This window comes from Leptinotarsa decemlineata, unplaced genomic scaffold (genome assembly GCF_025532065.1).
Source record: "Leptinotarsa decemlineata unplaced genomic scaffold, Ldec_3_MD MMD2_tig00000882_RagTag_RagTag, whole genome shotgun sequence".
NCBI classification, from domain to species: Eukaryota; Metazoa; Arthropoda; class Insecta; order Coleoptera; family Chrysomelidae; genus Leptinotarsa; species Leptinotarsa decemlineata.
In genome coordinates, this window is record NW_027412556.1 from 12,045,597 (window position 1) to 12,060,982 (window position 15,386).

Sequence of the window (15,386 nt, forward strand, 5' to 3'; positions counted from 1 at the left end):
AACAATTACTAGTTATTTAATTTGTATAGTCAAGTATTTCCCAAAATACGGTATTGCCTATTCCTGAGGAAAATAAATATAGTTTAAAAAAACTTAAAAACACGCTTTTAAAGAACGAAGTAAAAAGGTAAAAATAATTTATAGTATTATTGTGAAAAAAGCGACGTTCGTTATTTTCGTTCGTTATTTTAAACAATTTTTGACTTTTCAGTTCGATGTTCTTTAAAAGCGTGTTTTTTAGTCTTTTTAAACTATATTCATTTTATATAAACTTTGGGATCGATAGCCGTATATTGTTTAGAAAAATGACCAAATGATATTTTCAGATTCCGGAGAGGGTGCTTGAAAATCAGCTACCAAGCCCAAGGAAGGCAACAGGCGCGCAAAGGAGGGTTACAAATAAGGCAGCAGGCGCGCGAGTTACTAAAAGAAATACTTTTTTCGAATGAAGAAATACATGTAAAGTGAGTTCAAATTATATCAAGGAAGTTACGTACAGCGCCATCTGCCCGCGAATAGGTCAAGCAATAATGTCAATAATTCTGTCAAATACAGATCCCGAGAATTCAAAGGGGAACAAATATGAAATGAAAAAAGAGTTACAAACAAACAAAACACATACATACAGGTGAAGCTAATACAAGCGTGTTAAAATTAATAATTAATATACCTTTTTCAAATGAAGAAATACATGTAGAGTGAGTTCGAATTATATCAGGGAGGTTACGTACAGCGCCATCTGCCCGCGAATAGATCAAGCAATAATGTCTATAATTATGGAGTTTCAAACAAACTAACAAACCAACAAACATACATACATACATACAGGTGAAGCTTATAAAAGCGTGTTAAAAATAGGTGAAATTTCATTATCCCAAAATGCAAAAAAACAGATATCGTAAAAACATAGCGAGAAAACCGATAACAGGATCGAGTACAGCAGAGCATATTCCCAAATCAAAATAGAATGAAATAAAAATTGTCGCTAAACAAACGATGAGAATACTCGAAGAATCTGTATATATTCTTTTAGCAGATAAATATTCTTTCGTTAATTAACAAGGGTATTTTTTACAACTCTGTGCAAATGGATCGCACCTGGTTACCATTGCTAAGGCGAGAGTTGAACGAAGGAAATATTATGAACGTTCACCAAGTTTTCTGACAACATTCTGTATGAGTATATTCATGGATGTTCGCAATTTTTTCTGGGAAGATACTTTATAATGACAGAAATTGAGAACGTCGGACTCAATTAGTGATAGAATCCGTCAAAGTATTTATTTTTTTTCACCACTGACATTACAAATATTGAAATTATAAAATTCCAATGAGGTTCAATAAAATTGGCGATAAATTGAATGAAAAATGATAGAAAAAGGTGTTTTTATATGAAAAAGGGATCTTGAAACTGAAATATGTGAATTGTAGTCCTTTATTGATATTTAAATTCAGGTGAAATATGACAAGCTATATCTAGAAAAATAATCGAGTTCGACCAAATTTTTTTTCTGAATCTCTACTTTATACATGTAATTGGTTATTGACGATTGGACTCTAAACTCTGTCCATCAAACAAAGTAACCCAAACAATGATAGATGCGTGATCACCACGCATATTGGAATCTAATGGGTAAAAAAACAAGCCTCCTTATGCTGACCATAACACCTGTGGGGTGTACATATACGGTATTTTGAAGTTATTGTTTTTTTAATGTCAAGTACTGGTCCGGCTGAAGAAACTGCTAATTTGTGTCCCTACACTCTACCTAAAAATGTCTCCCAGCTGCATTATTAAAAAAATCGGTCGTTCCTTAGTGCGACTCTGTACAAGCAGCCTTGTTTGGGAGACCACGTGCACTATGCATGACAATATTTGAGAGTACTCTGTCGCTTGTATGAGCAGAGTATAGTGGTTTATATCACGCTGTAACGTTTTGGAATGATTTTTAGTTTGCCTTCGTTTACATTTCAGCAGATTCCATGTACCTATATGTAGATTTATCTATTTTTCAGATTGTAGGTTGAAAAAAATCCATAAAAAACAGTAAGAACATTGATTCCTCCAAAAAGTTGTAACGGTTTCGAACTCACTACACCAAAGATCTGTGAAATGGTTCAATTTTTAGTAAACATCCAGTAGATTTCATAATGAAGAAGAGAAACGTCCATAAAATTTTACATAGTTTATAGTTTATTTACAATATAACAGAAACCTTTCATTTCATTTTATGATGTAGTATGACCCTGTATATGCCAGGCAGTAAAACGAGTTTTTGTACAACTGTCATTAAAAGTGACATTTTTTATGGTTGTCAAGATGATGTTTACACAGTAGCGTGTTAAAAATATGTTTTTATATATACAGTGTGACCCATTTTTAATCATTAAAATTTGAATTTGTAAACCGATTTGAATAATTTTTTTTTGAAATGTCAAGTACTGAAAGGTCTACCTTGGGACAAAATTTGAGTTTATTAAAGTTTCAGGACATACTACGATATTTTTTCTTAGTCGAAAATCGGGATTTTTTATTAGCGATTTTTTTATTGAAAAAATCACTACGCCACTGGATTTAGAGTGCCTCTAAACAGGTGTGACCAAAATTTCATGAAAAAATATTCATTATTAACAAAGTTATGACCACTCAAAAATTCGAAAACTCACACAGCTAACAGTCACAAAAAACACCCTATATCAACAGATATAGCCATGAGAATATTTTTTTTATGAATTCAACAATAAAGTGCCGCCAGATGAAAAAAAAACAAATAGCGTAAATATTTTTAATGAAAATAACGGAATTACATTCAACTTTTCACGCAAATATATATATATATATATATATATATATATATATATATATATATATATATATATATATATATATATATATAAATCGGGTGTAGGTGTTATTTCAGCACTGCCAAACGTTCCAAACACTTTAATAGCTATTTCTGTCTTGTGTGCTACCGATTCATTAACATACCCTTCAGCGACCGAGCGTTGACTTCCCACCGCCATGTTTCTTTAGTGTCATCAAGTCTCCCCCTCATTCAACTAAAAGTGAAGCAGACGATCTTCGAAATGAATGACCTGTATATGAATTGGCATTTTCAAGCTGAAGAAAATTAGCCACTGCTTCAGGTACTTACCTTATAAAACTGATTGCTACCCACAACCTGATTGATACATTTTCCATTGTGATATGCATAAAATAGACGGCGATCCTTTAAAATTTAATATATTCTTCAGTAACTACAAATTTCCTGTTTATATCATTCTTTGTTTGCTTGAGTTTCACAATCAATAACGTTACCGAATATTCAATATTTTTTTAATGTTTTATCGAATTTCGGTAACCACATGATTTTAATTTATTTTATCTTAACTGTTGCAATAAACTTGAAAGCGATAACATTTTTGAATAGAGAATGAAGAGACCTTACAAACGATATATCACAAACCTATACTTCTCATTGAGAAAATTGGGGGTTGTACCTGTCATTCGAAGGGGGTTGAAGTTAGGGGTGGCATTTTTACGTTGAAGAATGTCAAATTATAATTTATTTGACGTGTTTCGTTTTTTTAATATGCACAGCAACCGAAATAATGAATTTATTCCATTTGGCTTTTATACACTGTACATGACAACCTTTTAATAGTCTGCGTGTCACAAAAGCGACTACAGACAAAGCCTAAATTCTTGTGCATTGGGTGAACATATCCACAAACATCATCATCAAACCATAAAGATTTTATTGGAAATGGCACATCAATAGGGAAGAGCTTTCTATCAAAAAGAGATCAGTTCTAAACAATGCGAAAAAGATAGCAAATACTCGGTAATACAAATTTTCGTACAAGACAAATTTAAAAATCATTTCATGTTCGTTTTCAGATAGTTTCTTTTTCATTCTTTCATTAGTTAACACTCCATATTTGTTATCCTTACAAAATTGTAGGTAATTATTATATTTTAATTGTCCTAACGAAGACAATAAATTCAAGTTTGACAAATAACAAAGAGTAACAGTTCGATTGCTGTAAGGTTCTATCCCGAATGATTGATTTTGAGATAACTGGTTTTGAATGGACCCATTTTGTGAACAGCCGTTTTGTGATGCACTGTTTGGAACCTTTGGTGTAGTTATGAATATTACTGGAGTTTTATCCCAACACCAAACCGTTATTTTAACACCTCGACACGTGTTTCGATCACCAACTGATCATCTTCAAGAGGAAGATCAAACTAGGTTCCTCTTGAAGATGATCACTTGGTGATCGAAACACGTGTCGAGGTTTTAAAATAACGGTTTGGTGAACAGCCTTTTACAAAAATAAGTCACCCTTTTCATGATACATATATTTTCCGGATTTTCCTGAATTTTAAGTAATATCCTAACACTTTGAACTTTGGATTTGATGGTTTGGAGTTTTTCATACACACTTACTTTTATTTGAAGCCGGCCCTGGATTTAATATGTCTAATCAGTTTGGAAAAGAGACGGGACTAATGACCTTCACCTTGGAGGTAAAAATAGCAAGAATTTATTATTTAACCATAACCTTTCACACAAACTGCATTGGGCTCTTCAGCTGTTTAATGACCAAATCAAAATATCCCCTAGGTACCTACCTGCTCGGTGAACGGACAATAATGTCTGAAATCGAAATGGAGGATGTTGTAATCCACGTGAAAAAAGGTCCTTGACGATTCAATTGTGTTTCATGAATGGACTTTCCCATATTCTGCAACTATTATCTATTCGATGGTATGAATAAGTTATTAAATAAACTCTTATACAAGAGGTAAAGTAATGAGAAACTAGTTGATAATATTAATTGAGGGTCCTGAAAACAAATGACAAAAATATTTCAAAAAATAAACAGTTTCAACCACGAATTAAAGTCCCATGGGGAATGTTCCTCAATTTGGGTTATTACAGCAAATGCAAGTTTAGACGAAATAAAGTTGAGTTTAATTCATGAGTTTTTCAAATTCACTTTGATGTTTCAAATGTTGGGTTTTAATTTTTAAAGGGATTTGTTTCTAATTCACATATTGGCAACAGCGCCTACATCAAGTTGAAATAATTTATACGTACCTAGATATTCCACTTTAAAAAAGGAAAATTATCTTTATAAATCAACAATTAAGGCAAAATATAAATTATAGTTCAATACCACCTCCACAAGCCACATAAACAACAGTTGTTTTGTTATTTATTTATATAGAGGAAGATAGGTTAGGTGCACACAATGTCATATGTCACATAATGTCTCGGAACTCGGAACATAAGTAAACAGAACAGCACGCCTCTGAAATATGTCATCTTTGTTTGTCTCATACAGGTAACAGATTCATTGTCCTTTATTAGCTATAACCGATGTTGCCAAATGGTGAAATAGAAACGAATCTCTTTGAATGTTGAATGCATTATTTCATTCCTCTTTTTTAAGTATTTAAATAATTTTTTAAAGAAAAAGGTTGAAATGATAAGTTTAAAATGCGTTGTTTTAGAGCTATTTTATGAAAACCCCATTACAAGACAAGGAATATTATTAGTAATAATAATACGTTCTTTATTGTTCGTCAATAAACCAAATAAAAATATTAATCAAAAGCAATGATAAACAAAAGCAATGATAAACAAAAGCATAAGTGTTAGATATGTTGACCCATTCTTCTCACTTTCCTTACAAGGCAAAAAAAATGAAATGAAAAGTACAAAAATAGATCGAAATACTCCTAATGAAAGTATGTTTTTTAAAAAGGTTCCTTTGCTATCACTTTTACTATTTATTGTCCAATTGTCGCTGAACATGTTGCTTAATATGTTCCTTAATATGTTCCTTAACATGTTCCTTAATATGTTCCTTAATACGTTCATTATTTCATTCTCGATCCCTACAACATTTGTTCGAACACCACCGAACCATACCTATCCTTTGCCGAGTTATGACTTTCAAAAATTAACAGCATGGTGATTTTTCTTGCTGCGATTGCGGGTCACAGCAAGGTAGGGATCTTCGCCCGTTACCACATCGCCTTTGATAATATCTGCCGCAGTACCAGACGAAACGTCAGGTATAAAAACCTGCAGACCACGGCTAATAAACCCGGAAACATCGGACAAAAATTGATATGGCAATCATCTTGTTTTCCGCCATTTTGTGTATCGCCCTTAATTTGATATCAATATCATGGGTGCATAAAAATAGTCCACCATCGGGAGTCCGTCATATTGGATGTAGGTCATTTCATTTTTTGTATTCTCTTCGGCAAACTCTCATTGGGAGAACATAAAAAATAACGATCCCCATCGTGAGAAGTCCGCCACATTCAGTACACTATTTTGTTTTGATGTGTGACTTCATGTGACATTATTACTTCATTTAAATTGTTAATGTGTAGTGGGTATGAATTTCGATGTTTCCAGTTTTCCGTTATAGGTCATTATTTATCAAATCAGCCATGGTTTTATATGCTCCATAATTTATTCGTCTCCTCAATAATCTAGGATCTTGGCGTTCGCTCAAAAGATTCGCCAGCCTCCTGGCCGGTACCGCCGCAACCGCTATGTCCCTGCATTTTAAATTTGCAATATCTTCGAAAATATTCATTTAAATTACATGCTGTAAAGGGCTGTAGTTTTTAAACTACTTTTTTGATTGAAGTAATTTCCCCAGAGAGAGCTGAGTTTGATCAAACAAATCGCGGTCAACAACGGTTATAAGGTAGATATTATAGACTACATTCTTTCCAAAAAGCTACAAAAGCAAGCCATGGACCAGGTCTAACCAAATTCAAGATGCGATAACGTCAGTTAAAGGACATTGTCATATTTGGGTGAACCAACCAATAATATTGCTCGTTTTTTAAAGAAAGAATGCGTAAACGTAGCTTACACACAAAAAATAGGCCAAGTAAATTTATTAAAAACAATAAAGACAAAACTTCTGTGTCGGATAGATCAGGAGTATATAGGCTGACTTGTGGCTCTTGCCCAAAAATGTATATTGGTCAAACGGGGAGAACATTTTCCCAAAGAATTAAAGACAATAGGATTAGTTTTGTAAATAGAAAGATCAATTCCACATTTGCAAACCACCTTTTAGCAGAAGGACATGAGCTCAATCATAAATACGACGTATTAAATTTAGAAGAGACGAGTTTGAAACTCAATCTTCTAGATTGTTTACAAATTAATAGATTCAGTAATTCGAGTAATTTACAGAATTATCAATTAGAATTGAATAATTCCCCGTTGCTAAATATTTTTTCAGATGTGGAAACTGGGACATAAGCACAGGTAATTCAATTCATTACAAACTCATGTACTTGAAATGTAGGTACTTCAAATTGAAAAATCGGGTATACTAAGCATTGAATATGTAGAATATAGTTAGTAAAGTATTTCATCAGTTCGGACGTCCATTGTCTAATATAATATAAATTGATTTGAAATCCCTGAAAAAAAATTAAAAAGATTAACTGAAAATAATTTTATTAAAACAACAGACTGAAATTACAAAGAAATAACATACAAGCAACAACCAAAAAATAATAAAAAATTGAAATATTAATAAAAGCTGAAAATTAAAAAATATTATTAACAAAAAATGAAAAATTAAAATTTAAAGATTCCAAACCAAGTTACGTCACGACGTTTCGATTGTTAGTATCCACAATCGTCTTCGGGTGATAACTTTTTTGGTTGTTGCTTGTATGTTATTTCTTTGTAATTTCAGTCTTTTGTTTTAAAAAAAAATTGTTATTTTCCGTTAATCTTTGTAATTTTTTTTCAGGGATTTCAAATCAATTTATATTATATTAGACAATGGAAGTCCGAACTGATGAAATACACCACGTAACATTGTCAACCACCTTCAAACAATAGTTAGTAAAGACACGCCCAAAGAAGCCATTGTATGGCGAAACACGTGTTGGGTTTTTGTAAGACTGTTTAGTGAAAATCTCACAAAGTGTTTTTTGGATATGTTATTAATTAAACATGCAAATTTTGGATTACCTAAAGAGTCGTTAGTTCAGATTGTATTCACCACTATTCGTCAATATCGATTCTACCTGTTATGAACAAACAATAGTCATTGCCATACCTAGAAATTCTACCCTTGAACCCTTTCCTTGTAAATTGTCAAACTTAGGCCAATTGGTACAAACATAACTTGCGAAAAGTGGCCTTCTAATAAGATTTACAGTTGTGCTAACTGGGCACATTGTTATGAACCTCAAAGAAAAAAAAGAAAAGGTTTTTTTTATATACTGTGGTCCATTAAATATGCAATGAATGAGATTTTTTTGTAATTGATAGAAATGGTGATACCGTCAAAAGCTATTGCATGTTTGAAAACCTTATTGGATGCACTTTCAAGTCAAACAGCATACAGGGCAGGCCAAAAAATTATTTGAAGTATAAATTACCTTCATATAGAAAATAACAACAAATTATTATTTGACAAAATTGTTTATAATTCAAGTTTATAACTGAAAACTTTTCAAATTGTGGAAGGTGAAAATCTGGAAAACTATGATTTTCTTCAATATTCGCAAATATGTTGTAACAAAAACATATACGTTACTTATGATGATGAGCGTATGAACAAAAAAACTGTGTAACAAAAACTTTGCAACAAAGATGAATTTAACGGTTAGCTAAAAAATATACCCAAGTGAATTCTACTAAAGCACTTCAATTCGGAAGAAATAGTGCAAAGTGATTTGATTGAAGGTAATTGTATGTAATGACTCAAATCACTGAAAAAATATAGATGATAAAAACTTTGACACTTATCGAGAATTATCAACTGAAACCGAAATTACTGTTGACAATTCTATCATCCAGTAACATTTTGATTATTGCTCATCAAATTTGAATTCATTAAACTTAACTTAATGGAATCTACTACAAAAACTACAGAATCATCACTAACATTCTGTTGAAAAAACAATGTTTCACCATGATTTTCATATATAATATACGTGAAAAAAATATCCGTAATAATCCCGTATGCAGTTTTTGAGAAAGAAAGGTTCTGACTTTCTACTTACCCTACATTTTTTTATATAAAGATGGAGAAGTAGAAAGTCAATATCCCCTTTTCAATTTAAACGATATCCTGTATGTTGTAGTAATAAAACTCTTCTTTTAGAAAAAAAAATTAATTACCAGATACCTACCTTAATCTTCTACATCATTGAACCTGTTTGAAAAACAATATGAAAGTCTTCCAAACCGAAAACTTTTGTCTGAAAATAATTTTAGAAAATTCTTAAAAATTGTTTCAAATGAAATATTTTGGGTTTTTGTTGTATTTCTTTAAATTTTTCAATGCTAACTAATATTGTTTTTATTCTTATCCATATATTAAAATTTCATTGTGCCTTGAGAAATTCAAAATATGTACGTACATCTGTATATATTTTCAAGACAAATATTGTTTTCCATGTAATTTATCTCATCTTATCTTCCGTATTTTTTGAATCTACAGTGCTCTTCTTAAATGCCCCACTTTTATTTTTTGAACGGGTCAACTCAAAAGATTGAAATTTAGGATACTGAAATTAATGCATGAATACTTTATTTTGATGTGAAATTGACAGATGAAACTTTCAAGATGACGACTGGGTGCCATCTGGGAAAAAATGGAATGGAAAGGAGGACACATCTTTTAAAAGCTCCTGGCAAATGCTTCACAATCCTAGAATATAATGTCAATATCTTCAACTACTACACAATGGCGGAACTTTTAATAATTACCTGAATACATCGACATTTAACTACATAATATGAGGTAATAAGCTTGAAGTCAATTCAGAAGATGCTCGAAATGGTTGTCTTGAACTTCTTGACATATGAACAGCCTATCAGATATTTCACGCCGAACATTTTGCGAAGAAAGTAACGTCAACAAATATTTATTAATCTCTGCCGCATATCCAATATTGAAGCAGGATCAGTTTCGTACACCTTCTGCTTCAAATAGCCCCATTAAAAAAAGTCCAAAGGTGTCAAATCTGGCGAGCGGGCTGGCCATTCTGTAGGATCCAACGACCGGAAAAGAAGTATCCAAATAGTTTATTACTTATCTGGAGTAATGTGATGGTACTCCATCTTGTTGGAATACAATATCCACATCGAATTCATTAGGATTCGCTTCGAAGATGAGAGGGCCAATAGTAGTTTCCAGTTCCCCTGTTAAATCTTGATCAATAAATAGAGTTCCTACAATATGGTTTTCCAATATTCGTGCCCAAACGTTATTTTTTCTGGATATTGGGTGTGTGTTTCCCTGAAAACGTGAGGGTTGGTGTCACTCCAATAACGGAAATTTTGTGTAGATAGGTAGGATGCCTTGCAATGGTTTCCGTCATGATTTCGCAGAATTCTGTTCTTCGATCAGGGTCATCTTCAGTTAACTGATGTATCATTTTAATTTTGTATGGATGATACCTATTCCTCTTCAAAAGTCACCCACACAGTAGAAGGAGACACCTCACAAACATTCGCGACGGAATAAGTAGACTGTTCAGGATTTACTACCATCTCACCAATTATTTGCACTTGCTGTTCTTTCGGAATGGACGGATGACCTGGGGGTGTACACTACCGGTAGTTGTGGATTTGGATACAATTCCCTCAACTATTTTCTACAGATAGGACGATTCGGAAAACGTTCATTAAAAATCTTTTTTGTCTCATGAATGTTACGTGTCGCACCGTAAATAAAAATCGCTACCATTTTTTCTTCCAATGGACGAGAATTGACACCATTTTAGAGGTTTTTGACCTTGGTACCTTTCTACTAGTAAAACCGAAAACTAAATTAGAACAATGATGTTCATTGTCGTACTGACATTTTTGTCGTTTCTATGAACAAAAAATAACTCAACAAACCTTATCGGGTTGTTAGAATTGCCATATGGCAGATATTAAGGAATATTTCTAGAAATATCGATATTAATGTGTTTGTCTTCAGGAAATTATTAATGTTCCCCCATTTTGTAGTAGGAGAAGATATTGACTTCATATTCTAGGGTTGTGAAGTATTCGTCAGGAGCTTCAAAATGATGTATAACAAGACCCTCCTTTCCATTTATTTTTTTTTCCAGATGGCGCCCAGTCGCCATCTTGAAAGTTTTATCTGTCAATTTCACTTCAAAATAAAGTATTCATGCAATAATTTCATTATCCCAAAATTCAATTTTTTGAGTTGACTCGTTCAAAAAATGAAAGGGGGGGCATTAAAAAATGCACTGTATAGTTATATGTTTGGTTGTATTTAAAAGCATGTTGATATATCATGGAAGTTACTGTCTAGAGATGATTAAAAAATTAAATGATCCATTTTATTTTTGCCGTTTCCTAAAAATGTTTCTTTGGTTGTAATTAAAAGCATGTCCCCATATCATGGAAGTTGCCGTGGAATGATCCTTTTATAGGATCTTTCAACAGGGATTTTCAAACTTTGACAATTTATAACGGCTATCTTGTTGAAGCTACATCTGTCAAATTAGTTGTCGTTTATTCAGTCTAATTTACCAAATCACCATGGACGGATATAGCATTCACCAACACGTGCAAATAATTAAAATGTTTAATCAAAATGTGTGTTCTGGTCGTGCAACGTACCGCGCGCTTCGCCCACTTTAAGGTCGCCATAATCGTCCTACCGAGAGAACTATTAGCAATGTGGTGGATAAATTCGAGTCCACTGGTTCAGTAGATTATCGACCATCACCCGTACGTCAACGAAACTCAAGATCTGTAAAAATATCGTCGCTGTCTGTGAGAGTGTGTAGGAGCCGAGGCAGTCACGTCGCTCACAAGAATTCGGTCTTTCGCACACCACAACTTGGTGATTTTGGGTCGTGACTTAGGCACGTAACTGAAGGTTAACGACCATAGACAACGACGTGTGTTCGCTGAATAGACTCTGGAGCAGTTGGAAACTGACCCTAATTTTCATGGAAAAATCGTGTTCAGCGATGAGGCCCTTTTCTGGATGAATGAGTATGTGAACAAACAAAATTGTCGAATTTGTGACGAAACAGTGACGATTTTAAAACCGACGACCAAAGTCTTAGGGAGGCGAGAGATTTCAAATATATTTTAAATGATCACAAGTTTTGTTTCTTGTTAAAAATATTCAAGTTAATATTTGAACATACCGATGTTGTTTTTTCTATTCAATAAAATAAATCAACAGATATTAATTACTCAAAACAATGGTTAAACCATTTAACAGAAATTTTGATGAATTTTATAAATAACCATACATTTTTTTAATACTATTTTCGAATCAATTGATTTAACTCTCGAACCGTCGGCGCTGAAAAAAGAAAAACCAATTTAGACCCGATTTGAGACAAAATTATAAAAAGATTTATAATGGAATATTGGACACCTTTTCAATGCAAATCAAAGTTAGGTTTGAAGATTTACTTAAATTAAACTACTTTGATTTGTTGTTGTTTGAAAAATGTTTGGTCCTATACAAAAGATTTTCCCCAAAAACTTTATAACGACTCAATAGCTCAGTATCCATTTTTCGATGTTATTCAATTGAAAAATGAATTAATCATAATATACAGCAACCCTCAAATGTTTCAAAATTGCAAGTCTCCTTCAGATTTATTAAATTTTATGTTTAAAAATGATTTGAGAGATTGCATGCCTGAGTTATATAAAGTTATATCTATAATTGTGACAATTCCCATAACATCAGCGTCAATTGAGAGAAATTTTTCAGCATTGGAAAGAATTAAATCCAGTAGAAATTAGATGACTCAAAATATATTAAGTAATATATCTCTTCTTTCAATTGAAAAAGAGTATATAAAAGTGACAGGCAACCCCCGATTTTATGAGGAAGTAATTGACTACTTTGCCAATTTTTAAAATAGAAGGATTCCTCTTATATTTAAAGCAGAGTAGGTAATTCAAAAATAAAAATACATATTTTATTTATTTAAGTTAAGGACTTAACCAAATATATTACCAAAAATTAGAGTTATGTTTTATTTATTACAGTTTGTAACTCAAGCAAAGAATTTTATTTTTATGTTTTTGTTTTTATTTTGTAATTTGTTTTTTTAAGTTTTTGTTCGTCTTGGTTAAGAACGAATGTTATGTTTACTTTTAGTTTATTTTTTTATTTTTTTCCTTCCTATCCAAAATTACAAAATACACCTTTCAATTCACCTTTCAAAATGCGGGACCCTCGCATACTATATTGACTTGAATAACCGCCGATTAAAAGTAGTTTGCGGGTGCCTTGTGAATTTACTTAAACAAACCAGATTCAACAAATATAAAATATTTGTAGCAATTTTTAACAAAACTGTTATATTAGAAGAGAAAAGTATTATTTATTGACTGAGAAAAGTTCATTTATATTAAATAACTCAAAGACAACCCTTTTTCCATGTTTTTGTTTTTTTAATGGTCAGTTTTATACGTATAATTTTCGGCAATACACAATTTTTGTTTGCATTTATAAAAATATTACGGTACCCCAAAAAAATGTTCGCGCCTCCGGCGGGCTTTTCTGTGTGTATAAAGTCTTTATGACTTTAACCTCCCCTGTTCTCCAATGCACGAGCCGTCACTGCCTTTGATTAGTTTGATCTTCCTCTTGAAGATGATTCCTTGGTGATCGAAACACGTATCGATGTGTTAAAATAATGGTTTGATGTTGGGAAAAAACTGCAGTAATATTCATGGAGTATAACTTATTCATCTACGATTTCTCTAATCAATAACAACTTTAACGTTGGTGTCATAGTTATTACGTGAATATCCAATTAATTAATTAACATACGAAGAATTTTCTAGAGAAAAGGCACGCAAAATTGATTTTCTTTTATATAAATATCGTATACATGTCGGTTAAACAGTAAACATTCGGAACTGCACTAAGGAAAATACTTCGTTAATTCGACCAATGCACTGAATCGCAATAAATCCCTTAAATCGATTCAAAATCCACGATTACCAATCCACGTGGCTCTTATCAAAAAACGCGTACAACTCGTAAACAATTTCCATCGATGAGAACTTATCGTCATATCTTAGTCAAACAACCGCAGGACCCCACTGTAAAGGAAAACAGAGACGGGCCATGTTATTCGAATCGAAGGTCAACGGCCCACATAAACGTTATTTGGTAAGTTGGACGGAACGAATCAAAATGCACTTTTGCGGTCGCCCAAAAAACCATCGGCCACAGTTAGGAATATGAGGAAATTAGAGGCGTTTTTAAGATTTGACGTACCTAGCGCGATATGTTCATTAATGCACATATAAATGAGATTTATTTTATCACGTCTCTACTACTTTCTCAACATCGGTGGCTATTATAGGTTTTAGTTTTAGGGTGACTGAATTTTCAAGGAACGTTTGGATTCCTGTAAATTAAAGGTTACCTGGCAAGTTGGAATTACATTATTGAAATGAAAAGTTTTTCAGTTCATCATTGTAAAGTTATACACCAATCACGACAGAAAATCCAAGATTCATACGATATACAGTGGACTATTATTTTGAATGATAAGTGTCCGTCGATACTTTTTTTGTTAAAATAAAAACTTAATTTGTCGTTTTTGCAAAACAAGTTGGCAAGATCTGTTTTTTGGATTCTGTCAGAGTCAATAAATTTTGGTTTGTTTGAGACTTTTAAATGTCATTAGTTTTCATCATTTGTACGATCTGTACTGTCATTCAGCTGTAGTTGTCACGATGGTTTACAGTATACCTGAGCGCGTGGAAATAATTTTTATATTTGCCTCCCAGAACCATCGTTATTTAAAAACTGCTCAAATATTTTATGAAAGGCATCCGGACAAAAATGTAAGTCACGTGTACGTCCGCGACTTAGTTGAAAAGTTTAGAGAAACAGGATCAGTGCAAAATAAAAAAAGAATGCTCCAAAATTACTGAATGAAGCAACCCAAATTGAGGTCCTTAGAAATTTTGCAATGGAGCCTACTGCATCAACACGTCAAGTATCTGCAGTGACAGGACTTTCACATGAGTCGGTTAGAAAGGTGTTGAAATTACATAAGTTTCACCCTTACAAAACACAAATTCTTCAAGACCTAGGCGATGATGATCGAGACCGACGAATTGAGTTTTGTGAACTCATGACTGAAAGAATTCGCGTTGAACTGAGAATGTTGAAGAATATTTGTTTCAGTGATGAATGTACTCTTATGCTGAATGGTAATGTAAATAAACAAAACTATCGGTACTGGAGTGATGTGAACCCGCATCGATTCAGAGAAGGTCAGCTCAATATCCTGAAAAACTGAATGTTTGGGCAGGAATATTAGGCGATGCTATAATTGGTCCCTTATTCAT

The 15,386-nt window shown here is 32.7% G+C and overlaps 2 protein-coding genes across 3 annotated transcripts in view; one reads left to right on the top strand and one right to left on the bottom strand.

The window, feature by feature from the left end:
• Nucleotides 1-15,386, top strand: part of LOC111511973 (uncharacterized) — an 88,017-nt gene that overhangs the window by 66,529 nt on the left and 6,102 nt on the right. Inside the window, exon 6 of one of the 2 annotated variants that reach the window (XM_074175019.1) lies at nt 327-2,352. The exons of the other annotated variant lie outside the window; for it this stretch is intronic. Within the exon in view, the coding sequence (XP_074031120.1) occupies nt 327-346 (20 nt within the window). The 3' untranslated portion in view covers nt 347-2,352. Of the gene's footprint in view, nt 1-326; nt 2,353-15,386 lie in introns of those variants that run through there. 2 annotated transcript variants of the gene reach the window in all.
• LOC111511950 (uncharacterized) overlaps nt 1-15,386 on the bottom strand; it is a 54,124-nt gene that overhangs the window by 35,201 nt on the left and 3,537 nt on the right.